General features: G+C 39.7%; 1 protein-coding gene across 6 annotated transcripts in view; it reads right to left on the bottom strand.

Moving 5' to 3' along the window:
• Positions 1-26,827, bottom strand: part of Kidins220 (kinase D interacting substrate 220) — a 101,866-nt gene that overhangs the window by 50,429 nt on the left and 24,610 nt on the right. For all 6 annotated transcript variants that reach the window (XM_045137618.1, XM_045137614.1, XM_045137616.1 and 3 more), the window contains exons 12-22: positions 22,841-23,018; positions 18,596-18,760; positions 17,084-17,263; positions 16,026-16,191; positions 14,036-14,187; positions 13,503-13,792; positions 10,949-11,089; positions 9,065-9,308; positions 8,854-8,942; positions 8,554-8,698; positions 1,805-1,967 (exon numbers count right to left, since the gene is read on the bottom strand). In XM_045137618.1, the coding sequence (XP_044993553.1) occupies positions 1,805-1,967; positions 8,554-8,698; positions 8,854-8,942; positions 9,065-9,308; positions 10,949-11,089; positions 13,503-13,792; positions 14,036-14,187; positions 16,026-16,191; positions 17,084-17,263; positions 18,596-18,760; positions 22,841-23,018 (1,913 nt within the window). The remainder of the gene's footprint in view (positions 1-1,804; positions 1,968-8,553; positions 8,699-8,853; positions 8,943-9,064; positions 9,309-10,948; positions 11,090-13,502; positions 13,793-14,035; positions 14,188-16,025; positions 16,192-17,083; positions 17,264-18,595; positions 18,761-22,840; positions 23,019-26,827) is intronic.

Below are 26,827 nucleotides of genomic sequence, written 5' to 3'. Positions count from 1 at the left end.
TTTTTACTACTGCTTCTCATGCAATGCTCTCCACATATCTGAAGCTTTTTTTCCAACTTCAAATCTAGTACACAGTTCTTAAATTAAGGCTATTCTTTTCTCTTAACATATTTTTATCTATACAAAAATCAGAGTAAGAATTTCTTAAGGATAAATCAGAGCATCAAAAAACTGCCTGTTCATGTTAAATAGGGCCTTATGTATAAACAGATCACAGGAAAAATAAATCCCATATGGGTACCAATTATTAAGTAATAACACTTTTTAAAAGTTTTTTTCAATTAAAGTATTTTATTTATTAATTTCCAGGGGGTGGGGGAGAATGGGTATGCCAAGGCTCCTAGCCACTGCAAACAAACTTCAGATGCATGTGTTACTTTGTGCAACTGGCTTTATGTGAGTACTGGGGAATCAAACTAGGTTGTTAGGCTTTGCAGGCAAGTGCCTTAACCACTGAGCCATCTCTCTGGCCCTAAAAGTTAAGTTTTAACTGTAGCGACTCCTCATCTAACAAGCATTTCTAATTATCTAACATCCATATCAGGACAGAAACATTTATTCAAAAAGTAAAACTCCATAGTCTTACTATACAACCCAAATTAAACCCACTCATGTATTTCACAGCAAAAAGATTTCTGACAGATCAAAGGCCAAGTGCAATTGGATGCCACTTCTCCACAGGTGCATTACAATTGGGTATCACTGTCTCCCTGAACACCATACCAGGGCTAAGCCATTCAGCAAACCTAGAAGAGCTCAGATCTGTGGGTAAACACTGCAACAACGCTCTTAATTCTAAAACAAGCTATGAAAACCATTTGCTATTACTACTCTAAGAGAATACAAATTATTTTAACTCTTAAAAGTTTAATATATGAAGTATACACTACTTGGTTAGATTTAACATTGCATTTAGATTTATTTATTGGAGGAAGGGGAGGGGGGGGGGGAGGGAGAAAGGGAGTGGAGAAGCAGACAGAGAATGGGTGCACCAGGGCCTTCACCTGCTGCAGATGAACTCCAGACACATGCTCCACCTTGTGCATCTGGCTTGTGTGGGTCCTGGGAATTGAACCTGGGTTCTTTGGCTTTGGAGGCAAGCTCCTTAACCACTAGACCATTTCTCCAGCCCACATTTACAGTTTAAAGCAACAGTTTTAATTTTACTCAGTTTTATGATAATTTATATAGTTGTTTTATATTATCTTTCATCTAAGCAACAGTCTACTAGAATAGCAATTGCAACTTGAAAGTATGAAAGTATTCCAGTAGACAAAAACATTCTGATTGTATGAATTTTATAAAAACTGGTAGTGCTTAAAACTTTACATACCTATAAAAGGAAGAATAAGACTGGAGAGATGGCTTAGCAGTTAAGCGCTTGCCTGTGAAGCCTAAGGACCCCGATTCGAGGCTCGGTTCCCCAGGTCCCAAGTTAGCCAGATGCACAAGGGGGCGCATGCGTCTGGAGTTCGTTTGCAGTGGCTGGAAGCCCTGGTGCGCCTATTCTCTCTCTCTCTCCCTCTATCTGTCTTTCTCCCTGTGTCTGTTGCTCTCAAATAAATAAATAAAAAATGAACAAAAAATATTTTAAAAAGGAAGAATAAATAAATACACAGTTAAAATTTGACATGAATGTCTACCTGTGCTACATCTCCAAAATTACAGAACAGAGATTAACTGAATTCACAAGTGTACACTTTATCCATATTGCCCTATATCCAGTTTGCTTTAAATATGTGCTTTGTTATGTTTTAAAAACTCCAATCCTTATGAAGTTACATTCAAAGAATTCAGAGAGTACCTTTCATAGATGGTTTTTAATGTCATCTGGTCGGGAACCCCTTCAGTCTCTTCCAAATATAATATAATCCAAGAAGTCCGGTATGGCCACTGTTCAGTCAGGTTGATCCAGCTAGCAAGTCTGTCCCAGTTGAAGCTAATCTGATTGGCTCTTAGTAATCGTCCTTTAAGGAAAACAATAACGATTTAAAACTTAGTAGATGTACAATATTATGCTAAGTATTCACAAAGCTAAGTATTATGTCAAGATTCACAAATAATCAAAACTTCAAAAATGTGCCATTTAACTATACTACAAATTCAAATGTAATACTTATATAGTTTTAAAAATGCAGATTTTAGGGTTGGAGGGATGGCTTAGTGGTTAAGGTGTTTCCCTGCAAAGCCAAAGGACCCAGGTTCAATTCCCCAGGACCCATGTTAGCAAGATGCATAAGGGGACGCTTGCATCTGGAGTTCGTTTGCAGTGGCTGGAGGCCCTGGTGCACCCATTCTCTCTCCCTCTCTCCCTCTTTCTCTGTCAAATAAATAGAAAATAAATAAATAAATAAAAACAGATTTTAAAGCTGGGCGTGGTGGTACATGCCTTTAATCCCAGCACTGGAGAGGCAGAGGTAGGAGGATCACTGTGAGTTCGAGGCCACCCTGAGACTACATAGTAAATTCCAGGTCAGCCTGAGTTAGAGTGAGACCCTACCTCAAAAAACAAAAACAAACAAACAAACAGATTTTATGAGGGCCTTGTGTAGGTAGGAGAAAAAGATGATGATATCAAAATTAAAGTGAGACCAGTAGAGAGGGGAGGGGTTATGAAGGAGGGTAGATTTGTGAGGGGGGAGGTAGAAGAGGGAGGGAATTATTATAGTTTACTGTCTATAATATGGTAGCTGTCAATAAAAAGTTAAGAAATAAAAATAATAAATATTTTTAAATACAGATTTTAAAGATTCAAGCAGAGCATGGGGGCAGAGAATTATAAATTGTATTCCTAGGAAGCTAAGACAAGTGTATTGTAAGTTCAGTGCCAAGCTAGGCTACACAGAGAGATCTTGTCTCAAAAATAAAGTAAAATAAATAAATAAACTCAGAGATTTAAGTGATTTTATTTAATTTCAAAGCATTTTTTGTTTGATTTGCTATTGGCATAATACACTTCTTTCCAAGTACATATCACCTAGCTCCATGGTACCTACAGACGCAGCAAAACAACAACTCACCATGGTGGTCCTCCATCCTCACTACTCTGCTACACTCATCTTTGCTTTTATGTGGGTGACTGTACAACCCAATGCATTTTCACTGCTGGGCAGTAACTGCCAGCCAAGACACAACTCTAAACGTTGTTATTTACATATTGAATCAAATGTCAGACTATTTATGAGGTTTTCTAAGGACTCGGAGTCAGTGTTTTACCACTGGGCATGCTCACACACAGACAGTTGAGACCCTCAAGCTTTCAGTCAGTAATTCCTTCCACTGCAGAACCAGTTTAACCCTGATTTGGTAAGGATACAAATTACTGGACTTTCTGCTTGATAACTTAAAATACTGTCCACTTTACATCATCAGTGTGGATTATGTCTTGGTTAAGATAATCTGCTTGTTTCAAAGATTCATGTACAAATGATCTCTTTTCTTACTACACATAGGCATAGGAACTCCTTATCCAATTCTTTCTATATCTTCAGACCTACATCCTCTCAGCAAATCTGTTTATCCATGCAAACTACATTTTCATCACCAAGTTTCCCTGGAAGGTGGGATCTGGTCTTCAAGGTCAGTGATAAGGTTTTTTGTCTTTTTTTAAAAAAATTATTTATTTATTTATTTGAGAAAGATGGGGAGGGGGAGAATGGGTACACCAAGGATTCTAGCCACTGCAAATGAATTCCAGATGCATGTGCCCCCTTGTGCATCTAGCTTATGTGGGTCCTGGGGAACTGAACCAGGGTCCTTAGGCTTTGCAGGCAAATACCTTAACCACTAAGCCATTTCTCCAGCTCAGTTTTTTATCTTTTATCTAAGTGAGCCATGGTCACATCTGAGAGCTATAAAAATTCAGACAAGTATCAAACAGTAAGCTGGGGACAAAATGTTAAACAAAAGGACATGGTTCCAGCCTCCATGAAAGCCTATACTTGGCAGAGCAGGCAATAGATCAAACAAAAACACAAACAAAAGTCTGTGAAATACATTAGTTATAAGTTGTAATGAGAGGAGCAGACATACTTTCAATATAGTATAAAATAGGTAAAAATACAACTTTTAAAAAAAAATTCAGGCAATGAAAACAAAACACTAAATCAATATACTTCTTATAGACCCCCCCTTTGGTATTTTGAGATAAGGTCTCATGTAGAACAGACTGGTCTTAACCTGATCCTCCTATCTCTACCTCCAAGTACTGAGATTAAAGGTATGAACCACCACATTCCAGCCTTCTTGTAGAACTTTTAAAATAAGGGAGGGACTTACGAGAAATACATTTAGAATTGAAGACACGGGTTATAACAATATACCTGTGATAGTTTGAATATGATAATTTGAATGCATGGCCTCATAGACTCAGGTGTCTTGCTTATTTTTTCAAAGTAGGGTCTCACTCTAGCCTGGGCTGACCTGGAACTCACTATGTCGGCTCAGAGTGGCCTGGAACTCTCATGGATCCTCCTCTCTCTGCCTCCCAAGTGCTGGGATTAAAGGCATGTACCATCATTTCCAGCCAGGCTCAGATGTTTTATTAAAATTAAGCTTGTAACTTGGGTCTCCAGATGCCCTGTTGGAGAGGTGTCACTGGGGGCAGATTCTGGTGTCCAGCCCCAAGGTGTGTTTGGGGACAGATCTTCAATCCAGCTCAAAGGAGAGCAGTTCAAGCTCGGGCTGGGCTTTGCGTGCTGGCTGTTTCTCTGCTTGCGTTTAAGAAAGGGAGCCACCTTCTTCTGTCATTGATGGTGATCCCCTGGAATCTGGAAGCCTAAAACAAATCCCTTCCTCCCTGTCTGGCTGGATGCATGTACCAGCAAGGAAAAGCTAACTACAACAATACTACAAAACTTCACCCCACAGAAACTGATTTCAATCCTGAAAAGAACAGTATGGGGGAAGGCAATGAGTACCTCAAATCTATCTTTAGTTTCTTTATTGCATTTTCAAATTTCACCTTCAGTATGTTACTGATGACAGAGACAGAAGACTTAAGAACTTGAGCATGTATTGGGAGACATGAAGAAATAAGCCAAATACAAAAATATGAGACAAGGGCTGTGCCACACATGCTATGACACAAAAACAAAAAACGAGCACCTAATCCAGCAGTAACAACTGAGGGAAGGTTTCTTCCAGAATTCCAGAGCCAAGCTAGGAAAGATGAGTGGTGAGCCTGGGGAAGGGTGCCTGTGGCAAGGGAAGTGAGGAGGAGCAAGGGCCCAACATGAAGGAACTGGTGGATACCCAGAACTGAAAGGCTATTTTGTGAAGAATGGGTGAATAAAAGTAAGTGTTCTATATTATGAATGCATCTAGCCTCTAATTAGCTAAGTAAGAGATGGGTTTCAAAATAGAAAATCACTCAACTACTTATCCCTACTTATCAAGTAGATCCTAAATTCTTTTCTGAATTTGTCTATCAGTTATAATAAATGACTTTTCTAGTAAGTGACAACTATTTGAATGTTTTCAACAGATAATGGTTTTGCATAAGCAGAAATGTGGGCTTCAAGAGGGTAAGTAACAAGCATAGGACTTAACCCCAAGTTCTTTGCCTTGCTTTATTCTTTCCAATAAAATATATTTCTGTACACAATTCCTACTAATGTTACTCAATTAAATGAAAGTTTATAAAAAAATAATCTTAAACCAGACGTGGTGGTGCATGCCTTTAATCCCAGCACTTGGGAGGCAGAGGTAGCCTCCCTGTGGGTTCAAGGCCACCCTGAGACTACATAGAGAATTCCAGGTCGGCCTGAATTAAAGTGAGGCCCTACCTCGAAAAACCAAAAAAAAAAAAAAAAAAGGATCAAAATTCCATTAAATGCAAATGTTAAAATCTGTAAGTTCTTTTTCACCATTATACTTTCAAGCAATGAAATCAGCAGTAGTAAGTGTTTTTATAAAAGGGAAATTTTAAACAAGAAATCTTTCATTTTTGAGCACTGTTATATTTGATGAAATAAAAGCATTTCTGGTTCAACACTCTGAAGAGTCTACAGTACAGTCAGAGACTAGTATTAAAGGAAGTATGACATTTAAGATGTAGCTTTAAAATACTTTGCTGCTTTTTAAAAATGTGTAATCATTACTTTTTCTCTACATGTCAGTATCAATTTTCTTTTTTTTTACACTGTACTGGAGGTACCCAAGGCCTTGTGCATGCTAGGTGCTTTAAGCAGTCTACCACTCACCTAAATCCACAGCCTTAGTTTTACTTTTCATTTTGAGATAGTCTCACTGAGTTGCCAAAGCTAGCCTTGAATTCACTTCGTAGCTTAGGCATGTCTTGAACTTGAAATTCTCCTGCCACAGCCTAGCCAGGATTTCAGGCCTGCAGTACCAGGTCTGGCACCAGTATTATTAAATTATGTCTACTTGGGATTCTTTAGAGGACCCAAAATGTCTAAAAATAATCCAACGTCCTTCCTATGGACTTCTAGGGCTTTAAAGAACAAAACATCACTAGTTCTCTTTCACATCACTTCCTACTCCTTTGTTCCCCAAATTCTAACCAAGCTTGACTTGTAGCTGTTCCTGGAACCCCATCTTAGGGCCTTTAAACTTGTTTTCCTACTTAGAATGCGTTTCTCAATAAATATGTAAAGATTGGTTCTCCTTTCATTCAGGTCTCTTATTCCTTTACAACAGTGTCCCAGACATTGTTCTGGGACTGAGGAAAGAGCACTAAGTAAAACTGACAGAAATCCTTGCTACATGGCTTCACATTCTACTGAAGGAGGACTGTCAAGGAAAATTAAATGATCACATGTTGCACTGTTCTGTGAAATTTTTAAAATGAAGCACAGAAGGGACCAGCAGGGAGTATGAAAGAGAAAATGTTACTTCATGTGAAATAATGTGGGAAGGTCTCATTTGAAAAGCTGACATTTAAGCTAAGACTTAAAAAGAAGTGCAGGCCCCACTGCGCATATGGCTAAAGAGTAATCCACCATCATGGGCAGAGTTAAACACTGGTCTAGATAGAAAAAGTGACTTCCAAGAACTGTGGCCATGGGTGTTCCAAAGCTAAGTGACAAAAGATGATAAAGAATACTGCCAGAAAATAGGAGAGTCCAGGAAGCATTCCGGAAGCCAAAGAGAGAAAGTGCTTCCAGAAGCGACCGCCATATTGTTACATGCTTCTCATGGGGACAAGAAAGACGAGACTGAGAACTGACCACTGGACTTCAGAACATGGAAGCCATATTGTTACATGCTCCTCATGGGGACAAGAAAGATGAGGACTGAGAACTGACCACTGGACTTCAGAACATGGAAGCCATATTGTTACATGCTCCTCATGGGGACAAGAAAGACGAGGACTGAGAACTGACCACTGGACTTCAGAACATGGAAGCCATATTGTTACATGCTCCTCATGGGGACACAAAAGACGAGACTGAGAACTGACCACTGGACTTCAGAACACAGAAGCCATATTGTTACATGCTCCTCTTGGGGACAAGAAAGATGAGGACTGAGAACTGGCCACTGGACTTCAGAACATGGAAGCCACTAGTGACCTAATGTAGTAAAGAATAGACTTTCATGCAAAGAATTTGGTCACAGGGCAATAATGTCCAATTTTGTTATAAACATCTTTTATTCAAAATGCTATATGAAAACCTAAACAATATAGCAATATATAAAAATTTGAATTACAACATCATTGACATGGAATTAGTCTCAAGCTAGTCTCAAACTCACAGGGATCCTCCTACCTTGGCCTCCCAAGTGGTGGGATTAAAGGCATTTGCTACCATGCCCAACAATACCTTAAAATTTTTTTTCTTTTTGGTTTTTCAAGATAGGGTCTTGTTCTAGCCCATGCTGATCTGGAATTAGTCTCAGGTTGGCCTCGAACTTATAGCAATCCTCCTACCTCAGCTTCTTGAGTGCTGGGATTAAAAACATACACCACCACACCTGGCCGAACATCTTAAATTTTTTTTTAAATTTATTTATTTATTTGAGAGCAACAGACACAGAGAGAAAGACAGATAGAGGGAGAGAGAGAGAATGGGCGCACCAGGGCTTCCAGCCTCTGCAAACAAACTCCAGATGCGTGCGCCCCCTTGTGCATCTGGCTAACGTGGGACCTGGGGAACCGAGCCTCGAACCGGGGTCCTTAGGCTTCACAGGCAAGCGCTTAACCGCTAAGCCATCTCTCCAGCCCGAACATCTTAAATTTTTAATTATGCTCAGTTATATAAATTAACATGGAATTATCTCAGATGTGAGATGAAAGCTTTTTAAAACCATGAAATATTAAAATAAGTATTTAAGGTTCACTTAATACAAAGAGAGATAATAATTAGCAATGTAATGTAAACACAATATATTCTTTTGTTTCTAAAATTATATTGCTTTGTTAACTTTAAGGCTTATTATTATTATTATTATTATTATTATTATTATTATTATTTCAGTGGTCGGACAATGACCTAGCATGTGCAAGGCCCTGAATTTAACCCTCAGCACCTCAAAAAGTATAAAGTAGATAAACTTGATTATTGGTCTTAGAAAATGAAGACAAGTCACCTGTCACAGAAACAATATTAAGTAGTCTTCTCATGGTCTGAGGACTGATGTCACTGAACCAGTCCTCGGTAACCAGCAACTTTGTGAGGTCAAAGGACATCTGGCGGGTGATGGTCCTCTGCACCTGCCTCCTGCGGTAGGTATCCTGGAACAGAACACCACCGTCAGTGAGCCCCCCCACCTCCAGTCCAAGCACACAGGGCCTTTGCCTATCATGCAGGAGGGCCTGGGCTCAATCCTCAGCACAGAAACAGGGAAAAATAAAATCAAACTAATTTAACTAAGCTAGTGGTATCTTACTCGTCTGTTGAGAGCTGTTTTGCTGCCAAGTTTTGTCATGTCCCCAAGGCTGTTTTGTGAGACTCTTCTGTCCACATCCTCCTGCATCCCTGAAAGAACGTGACCAGGTGAGCACTGTGTGCACAAATGCTGCTGCATGTGACATCAAAGAGATGGGCAATACCAGTGTGTTCAAGGTTTGACTCAAGTGCTTCAGGAACGTGACCTTTACCTGTACTATCTGAGCACGCAATGTCCCCATTTGTGGTGGAAGTTACGAGAAATTTTCTTGCATTGCTAAGCCCACGACTATTGAGGAAGACAGGCAAATGAACGATGTTACGCATGTAGTCATGTCCATTTATATTCGAATCACGAAGCACACTGTTAAGGTTCTGGTTAATGGCTTTGATGATAATGTGTGGATCACTTGCAAAAATGGCAATAAATGGGCCTTTTGAAAACAAAACACGAACCTGTGGTAGAAGAAATATAGGGTTAGGACACAAATTCTAAATTAAGACACCCTTTAAAAATCTGTGCTATCCTCTAGAGACTATATTTAAATAGTATTCTTTTTTTGTTTCTTTTCTTTTCTTTTCTTTTCTTTTCTTTTCTTTTCTTTTCTTTTCTTTTCTTTTCTTTTCTTTTCTTTTCTTTTCTTTTCTTTTCTTTTTCCGAGGCAGGGTCTCACGCTCTAGCCCAGGCTGCCCTGGAATTCACTATGTAGTCTCAGGGTGGCCTCAAAACTCATGGTGATCCTCCTACTTCTGCCTCCTGAGTGCTGGGATTAAAGGCATGTGCCACCATGCCTGGGTCTATAAATAGTATTCATTTTTCATAAAAAGTTATTTGGTATTGGGCTGGAGAGATGTCTTAGCGGTTAGGCCCTTGCCTGTGAAGCCTGAGGACCCCAGTTCGAGGCTCAATTCCCCAGGACCCACGTAAGCCAGATGCAAAAGGTGGTGCATACATCTGGAGTTTGTTTGCAGTGGCCGGCACCCATTCTTCTCTCTATATCTCCCTCTTTCTCTCTCTGTCACTCTCAAATAAATAAAAATAAACAAAAAAATTTAAAAAAAAGTTATTTGGTATTAAAACAACTTTTGGGCTAGAAAGATGGCTTAGTGGTTAAGGCGCCTGTGTGCAAACCTAAGGACCCAGGTTCGACTCCCCAGAACCCATATAAACCACATGTACAAGGTGACACATGTACACAAGGTGACACACACATCTGGAGTTCGAATGCAGTGGCTAGAGGCTGTGGTGCACCAATTCTCTCTCTCTCAAAAATAGATAAATTTTAAAAAAATTTAAAAAGAAAAAAAACTTTTACTAGTAGCTTAATCTGGGTTTGTTACTGACAGTGACAAAATATACAAAGAAAAAAAATACTGCATCTGTTAGACATACATAGTCTACACAAGAGGTAAAGATCGACATCCGTGAATACTCATGAGGTCTTGGGCACTCAACTCTCTTCCCGTAATTCATCACTGTTGCTTATAACACACTGTAGGTTACTTGTGACCTACTCCTTTTAACAAAAAACTATATAAATTTCAAGGGTTCCCCCTGTTATCACAGGACATAAACATAAGTTTGTAAAGATGAGCTGAGCCACCCTTGAGAGACTCCATTTGCTTTTCTCCTTAACTGCCAATAAGCTAAATTTATTATTCCTTTATTTAAAATATTTTATTTATTTGCAAGCAGAAAGAAAGAGAAAGAGAGGGAGAGAGAGGAAATGGGAGACCAGAGCCTCCAGCTGCTGCAAGCAAACTCCCAGTACATGCATCCCTTTGTGAATCTGGCTTTACATGGGTACTGGGGATTTGAACCCAGGCTACCAGGCTTTACAAACAAGTACCTTTAACTGCTGAGCCATCTATCCAGCCCTTAGTAAGTTAAATTTAAATTTCTTCATGATGAAATGTTTGCTGCTATTATTTTCAGCATGAATTTTTCAAAAGAAGAATTCACCAAGAGAAACTAGTACTATTCAAATAAAAAACAGTTTACAATCCACTTAAGATTCTTTGTGAAGTCATGAATCCCCCCACAGTTATGCAGCCACAGAGTAACAATGGTCAGTTTGGAGATGGCTGAAACATACAGTGTCCAGCATCTGAAGGACTTTGTCCTGCTCACAGGCATCTAACCCATCAATGATCACCACCAGCCTTGTCTGATTCTGCGTAAAGCTGTCGATTGTTTTTGCCATCTTGGCCATCAATTCCACTTCACATTTCAGAACCTGCACAAAGCACAGAAGATATGAGAAGTTAAACACTTCTTTTTTAAGCTTGCGAGAAAGTCATCTAACGCGAGGAAAAGAAATCCAAAGTCCACCCACTCCTGCTGCTGGTGTGGGGCTGCTTGGACCCTGTGCATGAGCAGCCAGAGAGAACGGAAGAGGTGAGCCAGCCCTTGCACAGCAGCCAGGGCCTGGCAAAACCACAGAGCAATCAACAAGATGAGCCTAGAGTGCTGGTTCAATGGTGAGCCTGGCAACCAGTGCCAGAGTGACGGAGACAGACCCTGAGAACACTCAAAATATACCAAAGCAGGGCTGGAGGGATGGCTTAGCCGTTAAGGCACTTGACTGTGAAACCTAAGGACCCATGTTCAACTCTCCAGGTCCTATGTAAGCCAGATGTACAAAGTGATGCAAGCGTGCAAGGTCGCACATGTGTCTGGAATTTAATAGCAGTGGTTAAGGCCCTGGTACACAAATTTTCTCTCTCACTCTTGCATAAAAAAAAAGCCAACCTGTTGGGCTTGCCTCAAAAAAAAATTATATAGATACCAAAGCAGAAATCCAGAAGTTGCTGAGAGCCAAACACCAAAGTAGACTTAAAACACACCCACCACAGCTCAGGGAATTTTGCAGAAGGGGCAGAAAGATTTTAAGAGCCCAAGAGTGGAGGGGAACGTCCAGAGGCATTGCCTCCCACTTTCAATGACTGACTGTGGCTCTCACATCTCATAACCCACAACCACATGAACACCTGCCACCCCACCGAGGAGGGCCCTCAGCGGAGTGTGGGCAAGGAGGAGGGAAATGAAGGTACCAACACATGCTGTGTCCATACAAAGATTCTACTTAATAATAACAATATAAAAAATATCCAAAGTCCTTGCTGCTAGCTATGGATCCACTTAAAACTAGTTAGCATTTCACAGTTCATAATATTACTACATGTAAATCAGACCAGCTCACCCTCAGAATATCACCAGGTAGACATTGTCAGAGCATTTGAAACAGAACAAATTAAGGTGAGTGACTTACTTGCAAAAATCACTGACAGACTGGGCATGCTGGGGCCTCTAGCCACTGCAAATCAATTCCAGATACATGTACCATCATGTGCATCTGGCTTACATGGGTTCTGGAGAATCAAATCTGGGTTCTTAGGTTAAACCATCTCTCCAGCCCTGTTTTTCTTTATAGCCCTATGTTGCCCAGACTGGCTTCAAACTCATAATCCTCTGGCCTCAGGTAAGAGTATCTAACATCACATGTCACCATCACATTCAGCTCAATTTGGTAGCTTGGAATAAAACTATATATCTTAGCATAAAATCCAGTCACCATACTCATTGGTATTTATCTGAAAGAGCTAAAAACTTGGGCCTACACAAAAATCTGAATGTAGATATTTATAGCAGCTTTATTCATAACTGCTAAAACTTGACAAAGCAAAGATAACTTTCAATAGGTGAATAAATAAATTGCCATGTAGCCAATATTCAGGCAACATTATTCAGTGCTAACAAAAAAAGAGCTTTTGAGTTATGAAAAGATATATATCTAAGGGAAAGAAGGCCAATATGAAAAGGCTACATACATATGATTCCAACTCTATGACATTCTGGAAAAGGCACGATTGTAGAAGTAGTAAAAATATCAGCATAGGCTGGGAAGAAATGGAGCACTAAACAGGCTAGGTGGTGTCCTTCATGGCAGTGGAAATACTCTGTGCAACACCATTCATAATATGCCAGCATACAACTGTTCACACTCAAAGAATGCACACCAAGAACGAAACCAAATGGCCACCTGTGGACACCGAGTGACCACGATGGGTCAACATAGGCTCACTGGCTGGGACAAATGCACCACTTTAGTGAGGGATATTGATAAGAAGGTGTACAGGAACATGAGATACATGGCATATTTTTGGGCTTTCTCAGACTTTTACTATAAACTTGAAATGATTTTAAAAAACAGTCTTTTCAGGCATGGTGGTGCATGCCTTTAACCCCAGCACTCAGGGAGGCAGAGGTAGGAGGATCGCTGTGAGTTTGAGGCCACCCTGGGACTACAGAGTGAATTTGAGGTCAGCCTGGGCTACAGTGAAACCCTACCTCAAAAAACCAAAACCAAAACCAAAACAAAAAAATCCCATAGTCTCATGTAAATGTATACACTAATTAAACTAAGCTAAATGCAATACATCTGGGGAGTAGTTCAGTGACAGACTGCATGTCCAACATGCACAGGACCATTGGTTCAATCCCCAGCACTGCAAAAAGAAAAAAGGATGAAACAAGAAGAGTAGACGTAACCTCTTAACATCTAGAGGCCACTCTCCAGAGCCCCTGAGCACACAGCACAGAGCACATTTTCACAGTGCAATTCCTTTCCAGCATCAGCAAGTGCTTACTTTCATGAATCCTTCACTTTTCAGCTTGTGCAGTTTGGAGGCAGCACTGTGGAGTCGTTTTCTCTGGGAATTCAAGAGGGAGTCTAACACTTGCCACCATGTGCGACAGTTGAGCACAAAGGCCAACCCCACTACTGAAGCAATTGAGATAAGGACAGCATTCACTGTCATATACTTTGGGTCCACTCTGAATATAGCCAAAAGAGTGATTCCAGCAATGATGCAGCCAAAGATGAAAAGGAAGATGAGAAAAGATGGGAGACAACATGTTTTTTTCCACTTCTTTTTACCTGTAACACAAAAAGACGGTTTTAAAAATTATTAATATTATCAAGAACACCCTGAATCATTACAGTCAATAGCATCTGGTGACTCTGGGGTTCAATTCATGTTTTCATGAACTGAACATTCATTCCCATCTTCACCCCCTAGAAACAGGGAAAGGAGGGAGAGACAGAGGAGAAAGGAAGAAAAGGAAAGAGAGAGAGAGACAGAGGAGGAAAGAAGGAAGAATGGAGGAAGGAAAATCTTACCCTGAGAATCTTCAGTCTTGAACACGCGAAAAAGTCTTGTCGCCAAAAAGCCAAACTCTCTCTCACAAGCATCTGAGAGGGTTGCAATCATTTCGGCCAAGGAAGTTTCCCCACCTACACTGGACAGCCTATTGTAATCTGTAAACAGAAACCTTGCAGGGAAGACCAAGCGAAACATTACTCAGCTAGCCAAAGCAATAACAACTTTTAACATATGTCATCTATACATCATTTACTCTACATTTTTAAAAAATTTTTATTAACATTTTCCATGATTATAAAAAAAAATCCCATGGTAATTCCTTCTACTCTACATTTTTTGATGTTTCCTTCAAAATATTGCTTTTAACATCTGAGGGAGAGAAAAGTCATTAGTTATCTTTCATTCTCAATGATACAGACCTCCTCAGGAAACATTAACTAGTGTTACATGTGTATGAGGTAACTGTGAAGAAGGGCAGAAGGAAAAGAGATGGAGAGCTCCCGCGGGTAGCAGACACCTCAGCAGTCTCACTGGTCTAATAGGCAATGTGCCTTGTCAGGATGTAAACAAGAGGTGTACCAAGAATATACTGTAATGCCAACTGGAGAGTTAGAAAATAAGAAAATGTGGGCTGGAGAGATTGCTTAGTGGTTACTCTCCAGGTCCCATGTAAGCAAGCATGCAAAGTTGCACATGTGCGCTAGGTGGCGCAAGCATCTGGAGTTCAACTGTAGTGGCTGGAGGCCCTAGTGTCCCAATTCTCATTCTCTCTCATAAAAAAATAAAAAATTTTGCCAGGCATGGTGGCACATGCCTTTAACTCCAGCACTCTGGAGGCAGAGGTAGAAGGACTGCTGTGAGTTCAAGGCCATCCTGAGACTACACAGTGAATTCCAGTTCAACCTGGCTAGAGTGAGACCCTGTCTTGAAAAACCAAAAAAGAAACCCAAAAAACAAAACCAACAATTTTTTTTAAGTTTAAATTAAAAAAAACAAAATTCTTTTGCTAACCATAATGAGAATTTTTTTGTCCTTTATTTTCTAGCCTTCAAAATATTTCCTTTCCTTTATTCCTTGACTTAAATGTTCTTCATCTTTATAAATTTCCAACTTGATATGTATAATAATTCCAGGCATATAGATATATTTGTAGAGTGTGGTGGTTTGATTCAGGTATCCCCCATAAACTTAGGTGTTGTGAATGCTAGCTCCCCAGCTGATGGATATTTGGGAATTAACGCCTCCTGGAGGGAGTGTATTTTTGTGGGTGGGCTTATGGGCTTTATAGCCAGTTTACCCATGCCAGTGTTTGACACACCCTCCTGTTGCTGTGGTCCACCTTATGTTGGCCAGGGGGTGATGTCCACCCTCTGCTCATGCCATCGTTTCCCCCTGCCATCGTGGAGCTTCCCCTCAAGCCTGTAAGCCAAAATAAATCTCTTTTTCCCAGAAGCTGCTCTTGGTTGGGTGATTTCTACCAGCAATGCAAACCAGACTGCAACAGAGAGATAAGACAAAAGCAGCTCAAGGAAGCAAGCTGAGTTTTGTGAGATCACATGCTAATTTAAAGACATGCCAGGTCTCCAACCAAGACTCTTCTTGCCAGGTCTCCAATCCTCAGAGCCAATGCTCTTTTCACTGTATATCCTCAAGGAATGTAACAGAGCTAGGGCAAGGCTCAGTGGGAGTGCTTGCCTAGCATGAGGCCCTGGATTCAATTCCTAGCTCTGCTCCCTTATCCTCCCTACCCAAAATGTCCAAATGATATAACTTGTAACTTCCATGCAAATAACTTAAGGTAAAATTAAACAGGTTTTTCTTTATGGAAAAGTGACTTAGTTAGGAGAAGGACTGCAGAACAAATTCTCTCCCAAATGCACTTTTAGCAGGTGGTCAGCTTTGCTGTTCGCACCCCAGAGGTCAAGGGACTGATGCTTTTTGGATATTAAGTGGAAAATAAAAACCTTTTATGGCAACCATATTAATCTACTAAAAGCGTCAACTCACCTCACAGGTAAAGCTTTTGTAGTTTGCTCTGGTAGTTCAGGTGGGTTCACAAACATCAATTTGAAGAGCAGTTCCAAATACCCAATATGTCTTGCCAATCGGGTACTGAGAACCCAGGCCCAGTTCCAACTTTCTCCTTCTCTTCGACCACCAAAGTAAATGACAACTGAAATTCATAGTTTTAAAAATTACTGAAAACAAATGATTAGCCAGGCAGCTTATTTTCTCTAAGTAGTCAAATGTCACATAAGGAAAGCTAACCTTCACAGCATTGTATAGTTCACATTACAATTCCTGAACACTCTGCAAAGAATTCTTTAACATTCCCAGAATGTGGATGGTATGTGAAAATGGCAACAACTTAAAATATGACCTAAGTATCATAATGACAAGGACAAAGTCTTTATGAGAGGCTCCGGCCAAGAATGTGAAGTTTATTTCTGCTTGCAACTGCTTGTTTCTAGCTCCATCAATAATGAATCTTTTTCCTTTTCTTGAAACCAAAGACATCCTAAGGACAGACATATTTTACTTCCTGATTTTGCTTAGAAACAAAAAAAGATTATAGACATGGTCAAAATGTTCAAGAGCCTATTAGCAATGGCTATAGGTTTTCTCTTCTGAAAAGATTTACTCTAAGTCCTTAACTATAAAAAAGACTGAGTATAAGTCGGGCGTGGTGGCGCACATCTTTAATCCCAGCACTTGGGAGGCAGAGGTAGGAGGATCGCTATGAGTTCAAGGCCACCCTGAGACTACAAAGTGAATTCCAGGTCAGCCTGGGTTAGAGTGAGATCCTAATCTGAAAAAAACCAAAAACCGAAAAACAAAACAAAAGACTATGTATAATAGAGTCTTGCTTCAATATTAGCAAGTAGAAACACGAGTATTTAAAGCAACTTAAACCAGACTGTGGATACTATTACTTATTAAAGCAAATTTATAAAATACCAAAAAGATCAATTTTCTCAGCCATTTATGAATATCACATATAGCTTTCAAGGGACATTTAATGTTAGTTTCCAACTTTAAAAATAATGTAAGAAGCAAAGACTTACTGAAGAATATATATAAGAGAGCCAGGAAACTCAATGAAACTGCTATGCCAAGGTTTGGGTCAACTGTAAAAGCAAACACCAGGCCAATTCCTCCACAAAGCAACAGGGTAAGAAATACTATAAGCCAAGAGAACTGAAAAAGAGGTTCGATCTGTTGTCCTGCAAATGTCTTCATTTCATCTGAAAAAAAAAAAAAATCAAATTTTATTTCTTACATTAGACATGTAACTTAACTCACCTTTAATATGCATATTTCAACATACTTTTACTGGGCACTTACCAATAGACTATTGCTGCTTTATCAGTTTAAATCAATGTTATCTTTTAATCAATATAAGAATAGCATTGCTCAGGAACACCCCTACGTTTGTCTTACCCACTGTCTTGGCTCACTCACCCTGAAGATACAGAAAAGTTTTGTATATTCTTCTGTCTGTCAAGACTTTACTATTAATATTTTGTGGTCAGTAATACACAATGTATTGTTTTCATTTACAAAAAGAAAACAACACTCTACATTCAAACTACACATCCATCATTTCTCTCTGATCTCTCATCTTCTTCTTCTCATTATATTAAAAAATTACAATTCTTGGGCTGGAGAGATGGCTTAGCAGTTAAGTGCTTGCCTGTGAAGCCTAAGGACCCCGGTTCGAGGCTCTATTCCCCAGGACCCACGTTAGCCAGATGCACAAAGGGGTGCACGCATCTGGAATTCATCTGCAGTGGCTGGAAGCCCTGGCGCGCCCATTCTCTCTCTCTCTCTGTCAAATAAATAAATAAATAAAAAACTAAAAAAAAAATTACAATTCTCAAAGGTGTGTCAAACCCAGTGAGCCCTGCACAGATTTTCTTTCTATAAAACTACAGGTAGCTGGGCATGGTAGTGCACACCTTTAATCCAGGCAGAGGGAGGATCACCACAAGTTCGAGGCCACCCTGAGGCCCCTACCTCAAAAAAACCAAAAAAAAAAATTTTTTTTTTTTAAATTTAAAACTAAAGGCAAATTTTACAGACAATCCTGAAACTTGTCCCTGAAGGGTAAGAATGGAGCTGGAGAGATGGCTCCATGGTTAAAGTTACTTGTTTGCAAAGCCTGATAGCCCAGTCTCTCTTTCTCCCTCAAATATATAAATAAATATTTTTTAAAAAGGAATGGTTTTCTAAGAAAGAGATCGTATGTGTTGGGAGGCTAGGGAGGGTAGTCTTGGGTGCTCCTACACTTGATCTTACCCAAAAGGCTGAGAAGCAGGAAGCTCCTCACAGAAGAAGCGAGTGAGAAAAAATGACTCGAGTTGACACAAGAGCTCACCACAGGGGGCCCACCCACTGACAAGGGTTTTCCTTGATGTTGGCATAAACTGGATCTGTTCTAGAACGAAAACTCACACGATCACAGAAATGATCAACTAGAGGGAAGTAAAACCCCAACAAATTCACTCCAGTGAATCATGTAGCATACACACCTATACACATAGTTCTTTCAAACTTTGTATCAACACATCCTTTACCTTCTAATTTCTTGAGTAAAAATGACTTTCCACTTCCCCACTGAGCGTATAACCCCACACAAATGGGAGGCTGCATGGTAGGTTCACTGAGAATATCTGCAAGGGCACTACTATATAAATCATAGCCGAGCATGTCACCATCTGTTTCAGTAGGAGACAAGTGTCCTGTAATGAGAAGCATAACATATATTTACATCAAACAGCGGCATTACTAGTAGAAAGAACACAAATTCTAATTTAAGGACAAAAACTTATTTCAAATGTTTAGACCTATGTAAAAATAGCTTCAGAGATTCTCACATAAATGTATTTCATAGAACATAACATACCTATTGCTTATAAGATTAATAATTTTTGATTAGAGCAAAGAAAAATTCTGCCAGAGTGTGACACAATGGTTTCTTTTCTATCCCCCAGAAGAATATCCCAGAACAAGGGGCATAGTTCAGGGTACACACTTGTAACTACGTGTGAAACCCTGGGTTCAACACTCAGCACCACCAAAAAAATGAAAAAAAAAATTGAGACACATTTCTATTTCGTATATTAAAATCAGAAACAATACAAACAAAAAGTACGTGAGTCACAAAGTGTTACTAAAGAGTATAATGGGTGTCAAAGGAAAGAATGTTCTGGGGTTTGACAGGACAGGTGCAATGACCCAGAAACCAATTCTTCCAAAATTAATTTATCCCTTTAAATAGAAACCAATGGAAATGTTTTTTTTTTTAACATTTATTTTATTTTATTTATTTGAGAGATAGAGAGAAAGAGGTAAGGAGAGAGGGAGGAAGGGAGGGAGGGCAAGTCAGAGCCTTCAGCTATTGCAAACAAACTCCAGAAGCATGTATGTGCCACCTTATGCATCTGGCTTACATGGGTCCTGGGGAATCAAACCTGGGTCCTTTGGCTTTGCAGGCAAGGGCCTTTACAGCTAAGCCAACTCTCCAGCCTGAAATGTTTTTAAAGATAGAAAATCAAGATGATGTATGAATAAGTAAGGAAGAAATATTAAAAGACTATCAAAGGGTAATTCCTGCTTTAGAAAGAATATAAATACTATAACTATAATAACTAGAATGCTGTATAACTTGTATAGAATATTAGCATAAAAAGCATTTCAAATCAGTTGGGAAAAAACCAATTTGTGAATGGTAATTTACCTTTCATTTGTTAAAAAATCTGTTAAAATCAGAATGATATATATCTTAGAGCCTTAGCACAATGTTTCTGAAACATTAAAAATTACATATGAGACAAAATTATAAGATGCAGGTGAGACTTTAATCTTAGCACTCGGAGGCTGAGGTTAAAGGATAGCTGAGTTCAAGGCCACCCTGAAATTAGATAGTGAATTCCAGGTCAGCCTGGGCTAGAGTGAGACCCTACCTCGGAAGGTTGACTGTATTACTAGAATCTAGGTGAACGATAATACAGTAATGAAATATGTTTTAGTGCATTACTAAAATATTTTGGTAAGTAGCATTAGCTGATTTTTATGTTTTTAAAAAGCTATACATACCTACTGTATCAGAACATTTTTATAAATGTAAAGAGGGTAGGTATGGTGACACATGCTTATAATCTTGGCACTTGGGAGATGGAGACAATAGGATAAGAAGTTCAAAGTTACTCTTGCCTCCATAGTGACTGTGGCCAGCCTGGACTATATGAGACCCTGTCTAAAAAAAATAAGTAAGCACATAAATGATTGAATATAAAGAAAATCATAAGTTGGGAGGTAAGAGACAAAGATTAATTTGCATTTCATAATAAATTCATGTCTTTACCTTGAACTTTAATGTGTGTATTAACGTTATAATTAGAAAAATATTTTAGGGCTGGAGAGATGGCTTAGCAGTTAAGGAGCATGCCTGTGAAGCCTGAGGACCCAGGCTGTATCCTTCAGGTCCCAAGTTAGCCAGATACACATGGTGGTGCATGTGTCTAGAGTTTGTCTGAAGTGGCTTGAGGCCCTGGTGTGCCCATTGTCACTCTCTCTCTGTCTAATAAACAAACAAACAAATATTTAAAAAAAGAAATGCAAACTTGATTTTTTAAAAACATTTTATTTATTTGAGAGAGAGAGAGAGAGAGAGAGAGAGAGTGAGTGTGTGTGTGTGTGAGAGAGAGAGAGAATGGGCACACCAGGGCTTCCAACCACTGCAAACGAACTCCAGATGCATGCACCACCTTGTGCATCTGGCTTACATGGGACCTGGAGAATCGAACCTGGGTTCCTGGGCTTCACAGGCATGCTCCTTAACCGCTCAGCCATCTCTCCAGCCCAGAAGTGTAAACTCTTTTAAAAAAAATCTTAAAATATAAAACTATAGCCAGCATGGTAGCATTAGGAAGGTCGAGGCAGAAGGATTATGAGAAAGGCCACCCAGGCTATGTAGAGATACTCTATCTCAAGATCTCAAAACAAAAATAAACCAAAAGAACTCAAAAATTAAAAAAAAAAAAACCACTAAAAACTCATGATTTAGTGGAGAGTCACACTTCATTTTCTACTACCTCCTTTTGGCTTCTGGAATGAATGTGGTTTATGTTTTGTTTTGTTTTGTTGTATTTTCAAGGTAGGATCTCTCACTCTAGCCCAGGGTGACTGGAACTCACTTTGTTGTCCCAGACTGGCCTAAAGCTCATAGAGATCTTCCTGCCTCTGCCTCCAGAGTGCTGGGATTAAAGGTGTGTGCCACCTGATTTTTTTTTTTAAGTTTTTATTTATTTAGTTGACAGAGCCAGAGAGAGAGGGGGAAAGAGACAAGAGAGATAGAATGGGTGCACCAGGGCCTCTAGCCACTGTGAAAGAACTCTAGACACATGCGCCCCCTTGTGCATCTGGCTTATGTGGGTTCTAGGGAATCGAACCTGGGTCCTTTGGCTTTGTTGGCAAATGCCTTAACCACTAAGCCATCTCTCCAGCCCCTCTGACCTGATTTTTGTTTTTAATTCTAGTAGCCACATTTCAACACATCATATGAGTGGCTATATTCTCCTATGCATTCTTCATAATCAAAACCTATTTTACAGCCCAGGCATGATAGCTCACACATCTTAATCTTGGCACTTGGGAAGCAAAAGCATGAGTTGGAGGCCAGCCTGGCTACATTATGAATTCCAGGAGAGCTGGGGCTAATCTATGAGAGTCTGTCTCAAAAACCAAGAAACTAGGTGCACACACCTGAGCTCACAGCACTTGGGAAGTCAAGGTCATCCTGGCTACACAGTGAGTCTGAGGCAAGCCTGGGCTACATAAGACCCTGTCTTAAATTTTTTTTTTTGTTTATTTATTTGAGAGCGACAGAGAGAAGGAAGCAGAGAGAGAGAGAAAGAGAGAGAGAGAGAGAGAGAGAGAGAGAGAGAGAGAGAGAGAGGGAGAGAGAGAATGGGCACGCCACAGTTTCCAGCCTCTGTAAACGAACTCCAGACGCGTGCATCCTCTTGTGCATCTGGCTAATGTGGGTCCTGGGGAACTGAGCTTTGAACCAGGGTCCTTAGGCTTTTCAGGCAAGTGCTTAACTGCTAAGCCATCTCTCCAGCCCAAGACCCTGTCTTAAGAGGAAAGAAAAAAAAAATAGCTCTCCTAAACCATTCTATTTTAATATTCAAATCATTATGGTGCTGAGAAGAAGTGACAGGAGTGCTCAGCACTACAATGTCTCTATCACCCCTTCCAAGGCTCAGGGTTCATTGCGGAAGAGGTGGTGGAATGAATGTAAGAGCTAAAGGATGGGTAGGACTCCTTACACGTGCTCCTCCAGACACAAAATGCCCTGGATATACATGACCTCACAGTGCCTGACCCTACCTACACAAGACCATCATAATAGGAGGAAAAGATGATGACATCAAAATAAAAGAGAGACTGACTGACAAGGGGAGGGGATATGATGAAGAGAGGAGTTTCAAAGGGGAAAGTGGGCGGGGGGAGAGAATTACCATGGGATATTATTTAAAATTATGGACGTTGTCAATTAAAAAAAATTAGTCACAGAGAATATTTTTTCTATATTCTCCAGTTAAGTGACAATTGCAAAAGTTGGCCTCATTTATTTTTCATATTGGAAATTCATTATTTTAAAGCTCAGGCAGAAAAGGCTAAGTGTGTTGCTCAGTGGTCAAGCACTTCCCTACCATTGGCAGGCCCCTGGGTTCAATTTCTAGCACACCACACACACACACACACACACACACACACACACACAGTATCCAGTTAGGATAAAACCCAATACTTACTGGCTCCAAATATTTGAGTTAAAATGCTTTTCTGATGGCTACAGTCAATGTTGTAAGGAGTCTCGCCTGCTTTATTGGGCCTATAAAGTAACCGCCCATCTTTGGGATTTCTTAAAAGAAGCTCTGCCAGTTTGCGACTCCTTCCTCGAATGGCAATATGCAAGGGAGTATCTCCTTTCTGTAAAATGATAGCAAAGACCTTGAACTTTCACATTTTCATGCTTCTTTAAGTTAGAAAATTTGGATGTTTTATATTTTGCATATGTAGCACACACATAATTTGAAATTTTATCTCCTTCCTCACAATTTATCTCCAACTCCTTAACTAGCACTTCTCACAAACTGTTTCTTGCTAGAACTTCTAGAAAAATGTCACCCTTCTCCCCACTCAGCTCACAGACAGAGAGAGGAACAGGTTTTCTCTATACACTCCTTCCGGGCCAAGACCCACTTTCTTAGTACCTCTCCATCATCCGAACATTTATCGCCAAAGATGTCAGTCACCTTCCTCAACTAATCCACAACCTTTTCCAGATTTTGCTATAGACTTCTATGCTCGTTCCCCGTTCGGCACAAGTGAGCTCATCAGTCTATGACCTTTGTCAACCATCTGCCAATGTCCTTCTCTTAAACTCCATGACTTTACATTCTCCACCTACAGTATTTCCCATGCCCCTCACCTCTTTCCCTAACATCAACTTGCCTCTTACCCTTCCTAGCATCTCCCATCACATCAGTGTCCACATCCAACACCAAGAAAAACTTGTAGGTAAAAAAAAGACTTCAGTCCACCAAGTACTCTCCCATTTATTATTTACAAACACCTCTTTTAAAGACAACCAATAACCCCAAACTCACAAATTAAATTTCCAGTTGTCATATACTCTGAGCTCTCTGTGACACTAAGATGAAAATGACCTGTGAACTGGATACCAGCACAAAGGGGAAGGAGATCAATTCAGAGAAAAATCAACTCCTACCAAATCAGAGAGCCAGAGCCTCAGAGGCCCCCAACACCTCAGCACTGAAGCAGACCAAAAATGAACCCAACATGGCTCAGGGAAATCTTGCGGAAGAGGGGGCCGAAAGAATGTCAGAGTTACATGTTGGGTCATGATTTTCAGAGACATTTATCATACTAATAACTGGGGGCTAACTCCACAATGCACGACCCATTTTCAATAATAAGGAGGGTCTAATGGGAGGGGGTAGATCACAGATGAGCCTAAATAATGGTACCAAACTGCCTGTATTTACTGAAAAGAAAACTAATAAATTAAATTTAAAAAAAAAAAAAAAAGGAGCTTGCCTGTAAAAACTGCTAGTCTGGATTTGATTCCCGAGTGCCCATGTAAAGCCAGATGCACATCTCTGGAGTTTGTAGCTGCGAACAATTTCTCTGTCTCTCTCTCTCTTTTCCCTCTCCCACTCAAATAAATAAATATTTTTTTTTTTTTTTTTTTTTTTAATTTTTATTAACATTTTCCATGATTATAAAATATATCCCATGGTAATTCCCTCCCTCCCCACCCCCACACTTTTCCGTTTGAAATTCCATTCTCAATCATATTACCTCCCCATTACAATCATTGTAATTACATATATACAATATCAACCTATTAAGTATCCTCCTCCCTTCCTTTTCCACCCTTTATGTCTCCTTTTCAACTTACTGGCCTCTGCTACTAAGTATTTTCATTCTCACACAGAAGCCCAGTCATCTGTAGCTAGGATCCCCATATGAGGGAGAACATGTGGCGCTTGGCTTTCTGGGCCTGGGTTACCTGACTTAGTATAATACTTTCCAGGTCCATCCATTTTTCTGCAAATTTCATAACTTCATTTTTCTTTACCGCTGAGTAGAACTCCATTGTATAAATGTACCACATCTTCATTATCCACTCATCTGTTGAGGGACATCTAGGCTGGTTCCATTTCCCAGCTATTATAAATTGAGCAGCAATAAACATGGTTGAGCATGTACTTCTAAGGAAATGAGATGAATCCTTTGGATATATGCCTAGGAGTGCTATAGCTGGGTCATATGGTAGATCAATCTCTAGCTGCTTTAGGAACCTCCACACTGTTTTCCACAATGGCTGGACCAGATTGCATTCCCACCAGCAGTGCAGAAGGGTTCCTTTTTTTCCACATCCCCGCCAACATTTATGATCATTTGTTTTCATGATGGTGGCCAATCTGACAGGAGTGAGATGGAATCTCAATGTAGTTTTAATCTGCATTTCCCTGATGACTAGTGACGTAGAACATTTTTTTAGGTGCTTATATGCCATTCGTATTTCTTCCTTTGAGAACTCTCTATTTAGCTCCTTAGCCCATTTTTTGATTGGCCTGTTTGATTCCTTATTAGATATCTTTTTGAGTTCTTTGTATATCCTAGATATTAATCCTTTATCAGATATATAGCTGGCGAAGATTTTTTCCCATTCTGTAGGTTGCCTCTTTGCTTTTTTCACTGTGTCCTTTGCGGTGCAAAATCTTTGTAATTTCATTAGGTCCCAGTGGTTAATCTGTGGTTTTATTGCCTGAGCAATTGGGGTTGTATTTAGAAAGTCTTTGCCAAGACCAATATGTTGGAGGGTTTCCCCAACTTTTTCCTCTAGCAGTTTCAAAGTTTCCGGTCTGATGTTAAGGTCTTTAATCCATTTGGACTTAATTCTTGTGCATGGCGAGAGAGAAGAATCTATTTTCATCCTTCTGCAGATATTTATCCAGTTTTCAAAACACCATTTGCTGAAGAGGCTGTCTCTTCTCCAATGAGTATTTTTGGCATTTTTATCGAATATCAGGTGGCTATAGCTACTTGGGCTTACATCTGGGTCCTCTATTCTGTTCCACTGATCTACATGTCTGTTTTTGTGCCAGTACCATGCTGTTTTTGTTACTATGGCTCTGTAGTATAGGTTAAAATCAGGTATGGTGATACCACCAGCCTCTTTTTTGTTGCTCAGTATTATTTTAGATATTCGAGGTTTTTTATGATTCCAAATGAATTTTTGGATTGTTTTTTCTATTTCCATGAAGAAAGCCTTTGGAATTTTGATAGGGATTGCATTAAATGTGTAGATTGCTTTAGGTAAGATTGCCATTTTCACTATATTGATTCTTCCAAGCCAGGAACAAGGGATGTTTCTCCACTTTCTAGTGTCTTCTGCAATTTCTCGCTTGAGTGTCTTAAAGTTCTCATTGTATAGATTCTTTACTTCCTTAGTTAGGTTTATTCCAAGGTATTTTATTTTTTTTGATGCAATTGTGAATGGGAGTGATTCTCTGATTTCATCCTCTGTGTGTTTGTTGTTAGCATATATGAAGGCTACTGATTTCTGTGTATTTATTTTGTATCCTGCTACATTGCTGTAGGTTTTGATTAGCTCTAACAGCTTGCTAGTAGAGTCTTTAGGGTCCTTTATGTATAGAATCATGTCATCTGCAAATAATGATAGCTTGATTTCTTCCTTTCCAATTTGTATCCCTTTTATGTGTGTCTCTTGCCTTATTGCTATGGCTAAGACTTCCAAAACTATATTAAATAGAAGTGGAGACAGTGGACACCCTTGTCTTGTTCCTGATTTTAGTGGAAAAGCTTCCAGTTTTTCCCCATTTAGTAATATGTTGGCTGTAGGCTTGTCATAAATAGCCTTTATTATATTGAGATATGTTCCTTCTATTCCCAGTCTCTGTAGGACTTTTATCATGAAGGGATGTTGGATTTTGTCAAATGCTTTCTCTGCATCTAATGAGATGATCATGTGATTTTTGTCCTTCAACCCATTTATGTAATGTATTACATTTATAGATTTGCGTATGTTGAACCATCCCTGCATCTCTGGGATAAAGCCTACTTGGTCAGGGTGAATGATCTTTTTGATATACTCTTGTATTCTGTTTGCCAATATTTTGTTGAGAATTTTTGCATCTATGTTCATGAGGGAGATTGGTCTGTAATTTTCTTTTTTTGTTCTATCT

This window comes from Jaculus jaculus, chromosome 18 (genome assembly GCF_020740685.1).
Source record: "Jaculus jaculus isolate mJacJac1 chromosome 18, mJacJac1.mat.Y.cur, whole genome shotgun sequence".
NCBI lineage: Eukaryota > Metazoa > Chordata > Mammalia > Rodentia > Dipodidae > Jaculus > Jaculus jaculus.
This window is presented reverse-complemented; position numbering and strand designations above follow the sequence as displayed.